Below are 14,268 nucleotides of genomic sequence, written 5' to 3' on the forward strand. Positions count from 1 at the left end.
TGTGACTTTTTCTTTATGGATAAAGTGTTAATACACGGGTTCTCTGAAATAAATGTGTTTGTTTTCTTTTAAGATGGTCCGGGAATGATGGGAGGACAGCCTGCAGCTTATGTTAGTGCTCCTGTCACCCAACAGCCAGCACAGCCTATTATGTAAGTTGTTAAAATAATTTCTTTCAAAATTAATTTGTCTTCCATAGAACCTGTATTAATCATTTTTTCTCTTCAGAACAGATGTAACTTTAACTGTCAATTATTGTGTGACCCATACGTTCAAAGTATTGCTTTTAGTCTGTGTTCATGGAAAGTACATTTAAAAAATAAAGAGTAATCTCACTTTCATGTTAGAAAAGTCATTCATACATATTATTGATAAATAAAAATATAAATAGGCATATGCGAAAATTGAAATCACCTAAATCCCACTCATCTAGTGATAGATGTATCTAAATAAGCATTCAGGAAGTCCTTTTATGTACTTGTATAAACATACACACAACATACACCAAAATTATGTTATACACTATAATTATTATTCTGTAACCTGCTTTTAAATTAACAGTATGTCATAAATATCTTTTGCATGTTAGTATACTTTGTAGCATCATTATTTAAAATTAAACTATTTATTTTGAGATAATTATGGATTCCCATGATGGAATTGTAAGAAATAATATAGAGACATCTTGTATACCCTTTGCCCAGTGTCTTCTAATGCTAAGATCTTATAAAACTATGGTATAGTAGCACAGCCCAGATATATGACATTGGGTACTGTCACAATACAGAACACTTCCATCTTCACAAAGATTCATTATAATTACCTTTTATATTATAGCCACATGTAGTTCCTTCCTGCTCCTACTCCTTCCATAGGCACTAGGAACAACTAATCTGGTTTCCATTTCTTTTTAATACTGTTAAAAAATGCTATATAACTCTCAACAATAGCCAAATTACGGAAAGAGCCTAAATGTCCATCAACTGATGAATGGATAAAGAAATTGTGGTTTATATACACAATGGAGTACTACGTGGCAATGAGAAAGAATGAAATATGGCCCTTTGTAGCAACATGGATGGAACTGGAGAGTATTATGCTAAGTGAAATAAGCCATACAGAGAAAGACAGATACCATATGGTTTCACTCTTATGTGGATCCTGAGAAACTTAACAGAAACCCATGGGGGAGGGGAAGAAAAAAAAAAGAGGTTAGAGTGGAAGAGAGCCAAAGCATAAGAGACTCTTAAAAACTGAGAACAAACTGAGGGTTGATGGGGGGTGGGAGGGAGGGGAGGGTGCGCGATGGGTATTGAGGAAGGCACCTTTTGGGATGAGCACTGGGTGTTGCATGAAAACCAATTTGACAATAAATTTCATATATTGAAAAAAATAAAAAAATGTATATATATATTTTAAATGCTGTATAAATGGAATCACATATGTAACCTTTTGGGGTTGACTTTTTATTTTGTTTTTTATTATTTTTATTTTTATTTTTATTTTTATTCATTTTTTGAGAGTGTGTGTGCATGCAAGCGGGTTGGGGCAAAGGGAGAGGAAGAGAATTTTTTTTTTTTTTTTTTTTTTAGTGGGGAGAGAGAGAATCTTAAGCAGGCTACATGCCCATTGTGGAGCCAGATGGATGTGGGACTCCATCTCATGACCCTGAGATCATGACCTGAGCCAAAACTGAGAGTCAGACACTTAGCTGACTAGCCACCCATGTGCCCCAGGGTTGACCTTTTAAAATCAGCATAATTCTCTAGATATTCATCCAGATTGTTGCGTGTATAAATTGTTCTTATTGCTGAGTAACATTTCATGGTATGGATATACAACAGTTCATTTAACCCTTTCATCGTTGAAGGACATCTAAGTTAGTATGAATAGAGCTACTATGAATATTTGCGTATAGGTTTTGTGTGAGTGTAGTCTTCACTTCTTTAAGATAATTGGTCCGGAAGGTTGTTGTTGGGTTATATGGTAGTTACAACTTCAGTTTTATAAGAAATTGCCAAACTGTTTTCACGGAGACTGTATTACCATTTTTACATTTGTATTGGCAGTTTATTCAGAATCTGGTTTCTGTATGTCTTTACCAGCACTTGGTGTTGTGACTTTTGTTTATGCTACTTTGGTAAGTGTGTAATGATATATTATTGGAGGTATATACACACACACACACACACACACACACACACACACACATATATATAATTTACATTCAAGTTAGCACATGGTGCAACAATGATTTTAGGAGTAGATTCCTTAAGCCCCTTACTCATTTAGCCCATCCCCCCCTCCCACAACCCCTCCAGCAACCCTCTGTTCTCTATATTTAAGAGTCTCTTCTGTTTTGTCCCCCTCCCTGTTTTTATATTATTTTGTTTCCCTTCCCTTATGTTTATCTTTTTTATCTTAGAGCCCTCATATGAGTGAAGTCATAAGATTTTTGTCCTTCTCCAACTGACTAATTTCATTTAGCATAATACCCTCTAGTCCCATCCACGTAGTTGCAAATGGTAAGATTTCATTCTTTTTGATTTCCAAGTAATACTCCATTGTATGTATGTATGTATATATGTGTATGTATGTGTATATATATATATATATATATATATGTATGTACCCATCTTTTTTTTTTTTTAACATTTATTTATTTTTGAGAGACAGAGACAGAGCATGAGCAGGGGATGGGGAGAGAGAAGGAGACACAGAATCGGAAGCAGGCTCCAGGCTCTGAGCTGTTTGTTAGCACAGAGCCCGATGCACGGCTTGAACTCATGAACTGTGAGACCATGACCTGAGCTGAAATCGGAGGCTCAACCGACTGAGCCACCCAGGCACCCCTATACCACATCTTCTTTATCCATTCATCCATCAGTGGACATTTGAGCTCTTTCCATCCTTTGGCTATTGTTGATAGTGCTGCTATAAACATTGGGGTGCATGTGTCCTTTCGAAACAGCATACTTGTATCCTTTGGATAAATACCTAGTAGTGCAATTGCTGGGTCGTAGGGTAGTTCTATTTTTAATTTTTTGAGGAACCTCCATACTGTTTTCCAGAGTGGCACACCAGTTTGCCTTCCCACCAGCAGTGCAAATGAGATCCTCTTTTTCCGCATCCTCGCCAACATCTGTTGCCTGAGTTGTTAGCTATCCTGACAGGTGTGAGGTGGTATCTCATTGTGGTTTTGATTTGTATTTCCCTGATGATGAATGATGTTGAGCATTTTTTCATGTGTCAGTTGGCCATCTGGTTGTCTTCTTTGGAGAAGTGTCTATTCATGTCTTTTGCCCATTTCTTCACTGGATTATTTGTTTTTTGGGTGTTGAGTTTGATAAGTTCTCTATAGATTTTGGATACTAACCCTTTATCTGATATGTTGTTTGCAAATATCTTCTCCCATTTTGTCGGTTGCCTTTTAGTTTTGTTGACGGTTTCCTTCACTGTGCAGAAGTTTTTTATTTTGATGAGGTCCAATAGTTCATTTTTGCTTTTGTTTCCCTTGTCTCCAGAGACGTGTTGAGTAAGAAGTTGCTGCAGCTGAGGTCAAAGAGGTTTTTGCCTGCTTTCTCTCGAGGATTTTTATGGCTTCCTATCTTTTGTTAGGTCTTTCATTCATTTTGAGTTTATTTTTGTGTATGGTGTAAGAAAGTGGTCCAGGTTCATTTTTCTGCATGTCACTGTCCAGTTTTCCCAGCACCATTTGCTGAAGAGAGTGTCTTTATTTTTTATTTATTTTTTTTTGCATTTGACAATGTTTCATGCTTACTCTTGGTATACATTTTCAGCAAACTAGAATCAAAAGAAAATTTTCTACATCAGTGTACCAATTATCAATTATTTGACTTTCAACTTCAAATCAACTCTTCTTTACCCTGTTTTGTGGTGCTGGAGTTAGTAACCATTTCTTCTTTACCAGCTGCCCCAAGTTTGGCTTCATCAGCACAGGGTGCAGCAGGAACACTGTAAGTTTCCATCTGGTATAATTTTCTTTCAACCTGAAGAACTTTGTTTGGTTTTTCTTATAATGTAGGATTTTTTTGAGATAAATTATCGTAGTTTTATTTGTCTTTATTTTAATTTCATTATGGAAAGATAGTTTTCCTACATATAGAATTGTAGGTTGTTTTCTTTTAGCATTTCAAATTCTACTGTCTGTGTCTATTGTTTTTGTGAAGTATGCAGTCCTCTGAATTCATGGTCTATCTTATTAGATTGTGTCTTTTTCTTTGGCTGCTTTCAAGGTTTTCTCTTTTATTTTTGGTCTTCAATAATTTGACTATGGTACTTCTAGGTGGAGTTTTCTGTCTCTTTATCTTTTTAGGGATCACCAAGGCTCTTGAATCTTTAAATTTATGTCTTTACCAAGTTTGGGCAACTTTTGGTCATCATTTTCTCAATTGTTTTTCTGCTCCATTGCCTCTTTTTTCTCCTGATAATCTCATTGCAAGTATTTTACCTCTTTCAGTATTGTCCCACAAACCAATTTTGAGCAAGTCCCTGGCTGTGATTTCGTTTTGACGTTTCTTTTAGGGAGAATTCTTCCATCTTGTCATTTTGGCTAAGTTTCTGTCTTTTGTGTGTTTTGAAAGCTTATTATGTTTCCTGCACCTGAGAGTAATGCTGTATTTAAAAGGGGTCATACACTGTCCAGGGCCTGGCACTTCAGGAAATGTTTCTGGTATATGCTGTGTATGCTCTTGGAGTTTTCACTGCTCTTTCCCCCATGTCAATGCTCTGTAGAGCTCCTCCTTGCTTGCAGTGGGAAGTGTTTGGACCTATAACTAGGTGCGCTTTGATTTGGTTGTTAAAATAAGCCTTGCAGCACTTACACATTGTCTCCCTCCAATCTTGAAGATCCTTTTGCTAATCAGTCCTCAGATCGTTCCAAGTGATCTGACCTCAAAACAGCTGTGTTTGAAGAACACGGAAAGCCTAGGGTTCCTCTAAGAGACTGCCTTTATTCCATTGGATATTTGTTCCTGCTTTGTCAAAGATTAGTTGGCCTCAGGTTTGTGGGTCCATTTCTGAGTTCTCTATTTTGTTCCATTGACCTGAGTATCTGTTTTTATGCCAGTATCATACTGTCTTGATGATTACAGCTTTGTAATACAGCTTGAAGTCTGGGATTGTGATGTCTCCAGCTTTGGTTTTCTTTTTCAAGATTGCTTTGTCTATTTGGGGTCTTTTCTGGTTCCATACAAATTTTAGGATTGTTTGTTCTAGCTCTGTGAAGAATGCTGGTGTTATTTTGATAGGTACTGCATTGAATGTATAGATTGCTTTGGGTAGTATTGACATTTTAACAATATTTGTTCTTCCTATCCAGGAGCATGGAATATTTTTCCATTTTTTTGTGTCTTCCTCAATTTCTTTCACAAGCTTTCTGTAGTTTTCAGTGTATAGAATTTTCACCTCTTTGGTTAGGTTTATTCCTAGGTATTTTATGGTTTTTGGTGGAATTGTAAATGGGATGGATTCCTTGATTTCTCTTTATGTAGCTTCATTATTGGTGTATAGGAATGCAACTTATTTCTGTGCATTGAATTTATGTCCTGCGACTTTGCTGAATTCATGGATCAGTTCTAGCAGTTTTTTGGTGGAACCTTTTGGGTTTTCCATATAGAGTATCATGTCATCTGCAAGGAATGAAAGTTTGACCTCGTGCTGGCTGATTTGGATGCCTTTTATTTCTTTGTGTTGTCTGATTGCTGGGGCTAAGGCTTCCAATACTATGTTGAATAATAGTGGTTAGAGTGGACATCACTGTCTTTTTCCTGAGCTTAGGGGGAAAGCTCTCAGTGTTTCCCCTTTGAGAATGATATTAGTGATGTGTCTTTCATATATGGCTTTTATGATCTCGAGGTATGATCCTTCTGTCCCTACTTTCTTGAGGGTTTTTATCAAGAAAGGATGCTGTATTTTGTCAAATGCTTTCTCTGCATCTATTGAGAGGATCATGTGGTTCTTGTCCTTTCTTTTATTGATGTGATGTATCACCTTGATTGTTTTGTGGATATTGAACCAGCCCTGCATCCCAGGTATAAATTCCACTTGGTCGTGGTGAATTATTTTTTTAACATAGTATTGGATCTGGTTGTCTCGTATCTTGTTGAGGATTGTATCATTGGAGTTTTAATTTACATTTCCCCAGTAATGATGATGCTTAACATTTTTTCATGTATTTATTTGCCATCTGTAAATCTTTTATGAAATGTTTCTTGATGTGTTTTATACATTTTAAATTGGAGTTTCTTTTTTTAAGTTTATTAATTTTGAGAGAGAGAGAAAGAGAGATGTAGGAGCAGAGAGAGGGAGACGGAGAATCCCAAGAGGCTCCACTTTGTCAGCGCAGAGCCTGATGCAGGGCTTGAAGTCACAAACCATGAGATCATGACCTGAACTGAAATCAAGAGTCAGATGCTTAACCTACTGAACCACCCAGATGACCCTGGAGTTTTTTTTTAAACTATTGAGTTTTGAGAGTTCTATATCCTGAATACTAGCTCTTTGTCAGGTATATATATTGTGCAAATATTTTGTCAGTCTAAAGCTTGTCCTCATCCTTTGAGTAGGGTTTTGCATAGAGGAAAAGTTTGGTTCTATTCTATTTATTAGTTTATTTTATTTTTTATTTATTTTCCAATTTTATTTTAAATTCGAGTTAGTTAACATACAGCAATATTGGTTTCAGGAGAATTCAGTGATTGATTCATCACTTATATACAACACCCAGTGCTCATCATAACAAGTGCCCTCCTAATAGCTATCACCTATCTATCCCATCCCCCACCCAAATCCCTCCATCAACCCTCAGTTTATTCTTTATGTTTCAGAGTCTTTTATGGTTTGTTTCCCTCTCGTTTTTTTCTCCCCACCCCCATATGTTCATCTGTTTTGTCAAATTCCACATATGAGTGAAATCATACGGTATTTGTCTTTCTCTGTCAGACTATTTTGCTTAGTGTAATGCACTCTAGCTCCATCCATATCATTGCAAATGACAAGATTTCACTCTTTTGGATGACTGAGTAATATTCCTGTGTGTGTGTGTGTGTGTGTGTGTGTGTGTGTGTGTGTGTACATCTTCTTTATCCATTCAGCAGTTGATGGAGATTTGAGCTCTTTCCATAGTTTGGCCATTGTTGATAATGCTGCTGTAAACATTGAAGTGCATTTACCTGTTCAAATCAGTATTTTTATATCCTGTGGGTAAATACCTAGTAGTGCAATTGCTGGATCATAGGGTAGTTCTATTTTTAACTTTCTGAGGAATCTCCATACTGTTTAATAGAGTGGTTACACCACTTGAGCAAAACTTAAAATTTGATCAAGCCCAATTTATCGGTTTTTCCTTTTATGGATCATATTTTCAGTGTCAAGTCTAGTATTCTTTTTCTGGGTCTCGATCCCAAAGATTTTCTCTTGTTTTTTTCTTTCCCTAATAAATGTTTTGTTGTTCTACACTAAAGTCCGTGATCCATTTTGACTTAATTTTGGATAAGATGTGAGGCTTAGAGTGAAGGTTTGTTTGTTTGTTTGTTTGTTTGTTTATTTATGCATGCCTATGGGTGTCCAATGGTGCCCAGCATAGTTTGTTAATAAGTGTTTTTCCTGTATTGAATTGCTTTTGCACTTTTGTCAAAATCCATTGGACATATTTGTGTGAGTCTCTTTCTGGGATTCTGTATTCTATTCCATTGATCTATATGTCTGTCCGTATGCTGGGAGCATTGATTATTGTAGTGATACAATAAGTTTTGAAATTGGGGAATTGTGAGTTCTCCAAATTGGTTTTTCTTTACCAGGATTGCTTTGACTATTCTAGGTCATTTGCATTTGAATATAAATTTTAGGGTAAGCCTGTCAGTTTCTGCAAAAAGGCAGTAGAGATTTTGATAGAGATTATATAGAATCCGTAGATCTGTTTAGTATTATCATCTTAATTTTTTATTGTGGTAAAATACACATAACAAAATTTACCATTTTAAGTGTGTAGTTCAATGCTATTAAATTACATTCATACTGTTGTGCAACCATCATCGCCACCAATTTTTTTGTCTTGTAAAACTAATTCTACCTATTAAACAACATCTCTTCCTCCCTCCTGTCCACTTCTGTCTCTATGATTTTGACTACTTTAGGTACCTCTTAAAAGTCGAATCATACGATATTTGTCTTTTTGTGTCTGGCTTACTTACTATAATGTTTCAAGGATTAATCCATGTTGTAGCATAAAGTCAGAATGTCCTTCCTTTATAAGGCTGAATAATACTTGATGTATGTAGATACCACATTTTGCTTATCCATTCATCAGTGGACACTTTGGTTGTTTTTTATGTTTTTCTGTTGCAAATATGCTGCTATGAACATGGGTGTACAAATATCTCTTCTGGACTTTGCTTTTGGTTCTTTTAAGTATATACCCAGGAATGAAATTGTTGGATCCTATGGTAATTACCCACTGGGTAACCACCATACTGTATCCCACTGCAGCAGTACTATTTTTCATTCTTGTCAACTGTACACAAAGATTCCAATTTCTCCAACTACTCACCAACACTTGTTATTTTTTCTTTTGTTTTTTTTTTTGATAATAGCCATCCTAATGGATATGAAGTTTTATCTCATTGTGATTTTGATTTGTATTTCCTTATAATTACTGATGTTGAGCAAAGTTTCAGTACTTATTGATCATTTGCCTGTCTTTAGAGAAATGTCTCTTGAAGTCCTTAGCTCATTTTTGAATTGGGTGGTTTGTTTTTATGTTGATGAGTTTTACAAGTTCTGTATATATTATGGATATTAACTCCTTTTAAGATAAATGATTTGCAAATATTTTGTCCCATCCTTTATGTTACCTTTTTACTCTGTTGGTAGAATCTAGCAACACTAGAGATGCATGCAAATTTTTAATCTTCATGAAGTTTAATTTGCCAATTTTTTTTTCTTTTATTGACTGTCTTTATTTTTTATTTTTTTATTAAAAAAAATTTTTTTTAACGTTTTATTTCTTTTTGAGACAGAGAGAGACAGAGCATGAATGGGGGAGGGGCAGAGAGAGAGAGAGGGAGACACAGAATCGGAAGCAGGCTCCAGGCTCTGAGTCATCAGCCCAGAGCCCGACGCGGGGCTCGAACTCACGGACCGCGAGATCGTGACCTGAGCTGAAGTCGGACGCTTAACCGACTGAGCCACTCAGGTGCCCCTTATTGACTGTCTTTAAAACACACATCCAGGAAATCATTGCTAAATCCAGTGTTGTGAAGCTTTTGCCCTATGTTTTCTTCTAAGAATTTTATGGATTTTTGTCTTAAATTGAAGATTTTGATCCACTTTTGAGTTAACTTAGGTATAAAGTATTATTAAGGGTCCAACTTCATCCTTTGCATGTGGGTATCATTTTGTTAGTGTTCTTGTTGAAAAGACTGTCCTTTTCCTATTTTATGGTCATGGCACCCATGCAAAAATTATTTTACTTCACATGCATAAGTTTAGTTCTGAGGTCTCTATTCATTTATTCTATATGTCTGCTATATGTCAGTACCATGTTGATTTGATTACTGTGGCTTTGTAGTAAGTTTTGAAATCAGGAAGTGTGAGTCCTGTAGCTTATTCTTTTTGAAAAAAATTTTTGACTATTTGGAGTCCCTTGAGATTTCGTATAAATTTTGGTAAGGGTTTTTCTATTTTTTTTTCTGAAAACACCATTGAAATTTAGATAAGGCTTGCATTGAATCTGTACATCATTTTGGGTAGTATTAATATCTTAGCAATATTAAGTTTCCTAATCCATCAATAGGGGATGTGTCTCCATTTATGAATATCCTCTTTAATTTCTTTCAGCAGTGTTTTGTAGTTTTCAGTGTATGTACAGGTCTTGCACCACTGTGGTTAACTTAATTCCTGAGTATTCCATTCTGTTTGATGCTATTTTAAGTGGAATTGCTTTTGTAATTTCCTTTCCAGATTGTTCATTGTTGTGTATAGACAAGCACCTGATTTTTGTGCGTTAATTTTGTATCCTGTCATTGCTTAATTTTTGTGTGTGTGTGGAACAGATTCTTTTTGTGAGTGGGGAATCTTTTAGGGTTCTCTATATATAAGATCATACCATCAGTGAAAGAGGTTTACTCCTTACATTCCAATTTGGATGCCTTTTACTTATTTTTCTATCCTAATTGGTCTGGCTAGTACTTCCTGTACTATGTTGAATAAAAGTAGTGAAAGCGGGTGCCTTGTTCCATATCTTAGAGGAAAAGCTTTGAGTTTTTAAAATATTGCATTTATTATGTTAAGGTAGTTTCCTTTAATTTGTAGTTTGAGTATTTTTATTGTGAAAGATTGTTGAATTTTATCAGATTTCTTGCATCAGTTGAGATGATTATGTGTTTTTTGTTGTTATTTGTTGTTTGTTTTTGTTTTTTGGCTTTTTTCTGTTAATGTGGTATATAATATTGATTGATTTTTTTGTATCCTTGTGTTCCAGGAATAAATCCCCTCCTTGGCTGTGGTGTTTAATCCTTTTAGTAGGCTTTTGAATTTGGTTTGCTAGTATTTTGTTGAGGAACTTTACAATAGTGGTCATAAGTGATATTGGTCTGTATTTTTCTTGTAGCATCTTTGTCTGGTGTTGCTATAACAGGGTAATGTTGGCTTCCCAGTATGAGTTAGGGTGTCTTTGCTCTTCAAGTTTTTGGAAAAGTTTGAGAAGGATTGGTGTTAATTTTCCTCCCTCCCTCCCTTCCTTCTGTTTGTTTATTTTTTAGTGAGGGAGAGGGAGATAGAGAATCCTAAGCAGGCTCCACGCTGTCAACATGGAGCCTGACGCAGGGCTCAAACCCACAAACCCATGAGATCATGACCTGAGCCAAAATCAAGAGTCAGATGTTCAGTTGACTGAGCTACCCAGCTGTCCCTGTGTTAGTTTTTCTTTTAAGTGTTTGGTAGAATTCACCATTGAAGCCATCAGGTCCATGGCTTTACTCTGTCACAAAATTTTTTTTTTAAATTTGTTTTAATGTTTATTTATTTTTGAGAGAGAGACAGAGTGCAAGTGTGGGAGGAGCAGAAAGAGAGGGAGACACAGAATCAGAGGCAGACTCTAGCTCTAATAGCTCAGAGCCTGACGCAGGGCTCAAACCCGTAAACTATGTGATCTTGACCTGAGACGAAGTTGGACCCTTAACCAACTGGCACACCTGTCACGAAATTTTTGATTACTGATTAAATTTCCTTACTAGTTAATGGTCTTTTCACAGTTTCTATTTCTTTATGGTTTAGTCTCATATCTTAACAATGTTAGGTTTCCAGTCCATAAATATGGGATGTCTTTAAAGTTATTTAGGATTCTTTAATTTTGTTCACAATATTTTCTAACTTTTATACTAACTTTTAAACTTCTGTTTAATTTATTCCAAACTATTTAATACTCTTTGGTGTTGTGAATGGAATTGCTCTTAATTTCATTTCCATATTATTTGTGCTAGTGTATAGAAATACAATTGAACTTTTTTATATAGATCTTGTATCCTGCAACTTTGCTGAACTCTTATTTTTAGTGTTTTTAGTGGATTTAAAAAATTTTCTATATGCAGGATTATGTCATTGGTAAATATAGTTTTACTTCTTCCTTTGAATTCTTATGCCTTTTATTTCTTTTTCTTGCTTAATTGCCCTAACCAGAACCCTTTGTACAATGTTGAATAGATACTATGAGAATGGACTTCTCTATCATACTGATCTTAAGTGGAAGGCATTTATTTAGTCTTTAACCATTAAGTATGATGTTGTGAGTTTTTTGTAATTGCCTTTATCAGCTTGAGGAAGTTTCCTTTTATTCTTTCTGATTGTTTTCATCATGAAGTAGTATTTAGCATATGTCAACATATCTTGAAACTGGAAGCTGAATTTTGCCAAATGCTTTTTCTGCATCTTTTGAGGTGCTTCTGTGGTTTTTATTCTTTATTCTTTTAATACGGTGTAGTATATTGATTAGTTTCTTATATTAAATCAACCTTGAATTTCTGTGATGAATCCCACTTGGTCATAAAGCATAATCGTTATTATGTTACCGGATTATTCAGTTTTTGTTGATTTTTTTTCCTCTGTATTTATGAGTGACATTAGTCTTTGGTTTTGTTTTCTTTTCATGTGTGATTTAGATATCAGGATAGTACTGGCTTAATAGAATTAGTTGGAAGTGTTCCTCCATTTTCTATTACTTTGGAGTTTGTGAAGAATTGTTAATTCTTTCTCTGTGGTAGAATTTACCAAGAAACCAGTTGGCTCTTGTCTTTTCTTTGTGGGTAGTTTTTAAATTACAGTTCAGTGTCATTACTTTTCATCAGTTTATATTAAAATTTTTTTTCTTATGTCTGTTTGGTAGTTTGTATCTTTCTAGGAATTTATGTCCTTGCGATGATCCAATTTGTTGGTATAGTGTTTAAAGTATTCATTCTCTTCCCTTATAGTATTATAATTTTTATAATGTTCCTTCTTTTATTCCTGATTTCAGTACTGTTAGTCTTCTTTTTGTTCTTTTAGCTAAACACATGTCAGTTTCATTGATTTTTATAAAGAATCAACTATTGATTTAGCTGATTTTCTCTTGTGTGCTTCTGGTTTCCATTTATTTCATTTATTTCTGGTTTAATTTTTTTCTTTCATTTTGTTGTGTTCAGTTTGCTCTTAAATTTTCCAGTTTTTGAAGGTGGGAGGTTAGGTTATTGATACGTTGTCTTTCTTTGTATGTATGTATATATACATATATATATTTATATAATATTTATATTATAATATGATTATATAATTATTATATTTATTTATTATTAATTATAATTATATTTATATAATTATATAAATTATTATATAAATTATATAATTATATAATAATATAATTTATATAATTATAATTATAATAATTATAATTATAATTTATTATTTATTAATTTATTATTCATTATTATATATTTATTATTATATTTATTTATATAATTATTATAATTATTATAATTATAATTTATATTATAATATAATATAAATTATAATATTTATATATATTTATATATATATATATATTTACAACTATAAATTTTCCTCTGAGTACTGTTTTAGCTGAATCCCTGACATTGTATATGTTGTCTTTTATTTTCATTCATCTCAAAGCATTTTCTAATTTCTCTTTTGATTTCTTCCTTGATCTGTTATTTTAGAGTGTGTTAATTTCCGCACAGTTGTGAATTTCCTGAATTTCCTTTCCTAATATATAATTCTCTTGCAGTTGGAGAACATACTTAATATGATTTCTGTCCTTTTAAATTTAGTGAGGCTTATTTTGTGACCCAGCATATAGTCTGTGATGGAGAATGTTCACTTGAGAATTTGAGAAGAATGTGCACTGTCCTGTTAGTGGATCATTCTATCAATGTGTCTTAGATCTAGTTGGCTTGTAGTATTGTTTATTTCCTGTATTTCCTTGTTGATCTTCTGTGCAGTTGTTCACTTGTCCTGTTATTAGAATTGAAGCTTTGAAGTCTCTTATTATTTTTGATTTGTCTGTTTCTGTCTTCAGTTTTGTTAGTTTTTACTTTTAATGTTGAGTCTCTGTAGTTTTGTACATATATGTTTATAATTTTTATGTCTTAATGACAAGTTGACCCTTTTATCAGTATAAAAGATTCCTTTTTGGGTCCAGGAACAATTTTTGATCTAAAATATTTTTTGTCTGTTATAAATGTTGCTATACTTTTGTTCTTTTTTTGGTTAACTTGCATTTTCCATGTCTTACCCTCAATTTATTTGTGTATTTGAATCTAAAGTGTGTCTCTGTGCAGACAACTTATTTTTGCATTCTGCTCTGTCTGCCCCTATTCCCTCCCATCCCCTGACCCACCCTGTTCTGCTAGCCTCTGCCTAAATTTGCATTGCCAATTCTTATTAAGAACCTGTTTGCTATTTTGCCTTTTAAAAAAATACAGAGGGTATTTTTGTTTTTCTCTTCCTCCATTGATTCCTTCTTTTATGTTAAATATTTTGTAGCATTCACTTTTAATTCTCTTCCTCTGTTATAATTCTTGTGGGATTTTTGGTGTTTTTGTTACAGATTAAAATTAACACATTAATTAAAAAGAACTGAATTTCGATCAATATCAATTTAAAATTGTAAAGGGACACCTGGGTAACTTAGTTAAAGTTTGACTCTGTTTTTTTTTAATTTTGTTATTTGAAAGAGAGAGCGCGAGAGCGTGTGTGCAA

At 34.1% G+C, this 14,268-nt stretch overlaps 1 protein-coding gene across 11 annotated transcripts in view; it reads left to right on the forward strand.

Annotated features, from left to right (window-relative positions):
• Positions 1–14,268, forward strand: part of CSPP1 (centrosome and spindle pole associated protein 1) — a 155,066-nt gene that overhangs the window by 78,474 nt on the left and 62,324 nt on the right. For all 11 annotated transcript variants that reach the window (XR_444829.3, XM_042972850.1, XM_042972848.1 and 8 more), the window contains one exon: positions 74–152. Coding sequence is in view for 10 of the 11 variants with exons in the window: in XM_042972850.1 (XP_042828784.1) it covers positions 74–152 (79 nt within the window). In the remaining variant the exon portion in view is untranslated. The remainder of the gene's footprint in view (positions 1–73; positions 153–14,268) is intronic.

The sequence above is a fragment of the Panthera tigris genome, chromosome F2, assembly GCF_018350195.1.
Source record: "Panthera tigris isolate Pti1 chromosome F2, P.tigris_Pti1_mat1.1, whole genome shotgun sequence".
NCBI classification, from domain to species: Eukaryota; Metazoa; Chordata; class Mammalia; order Carnivora; family Felidae; genus Panthera; species Panthera tigris.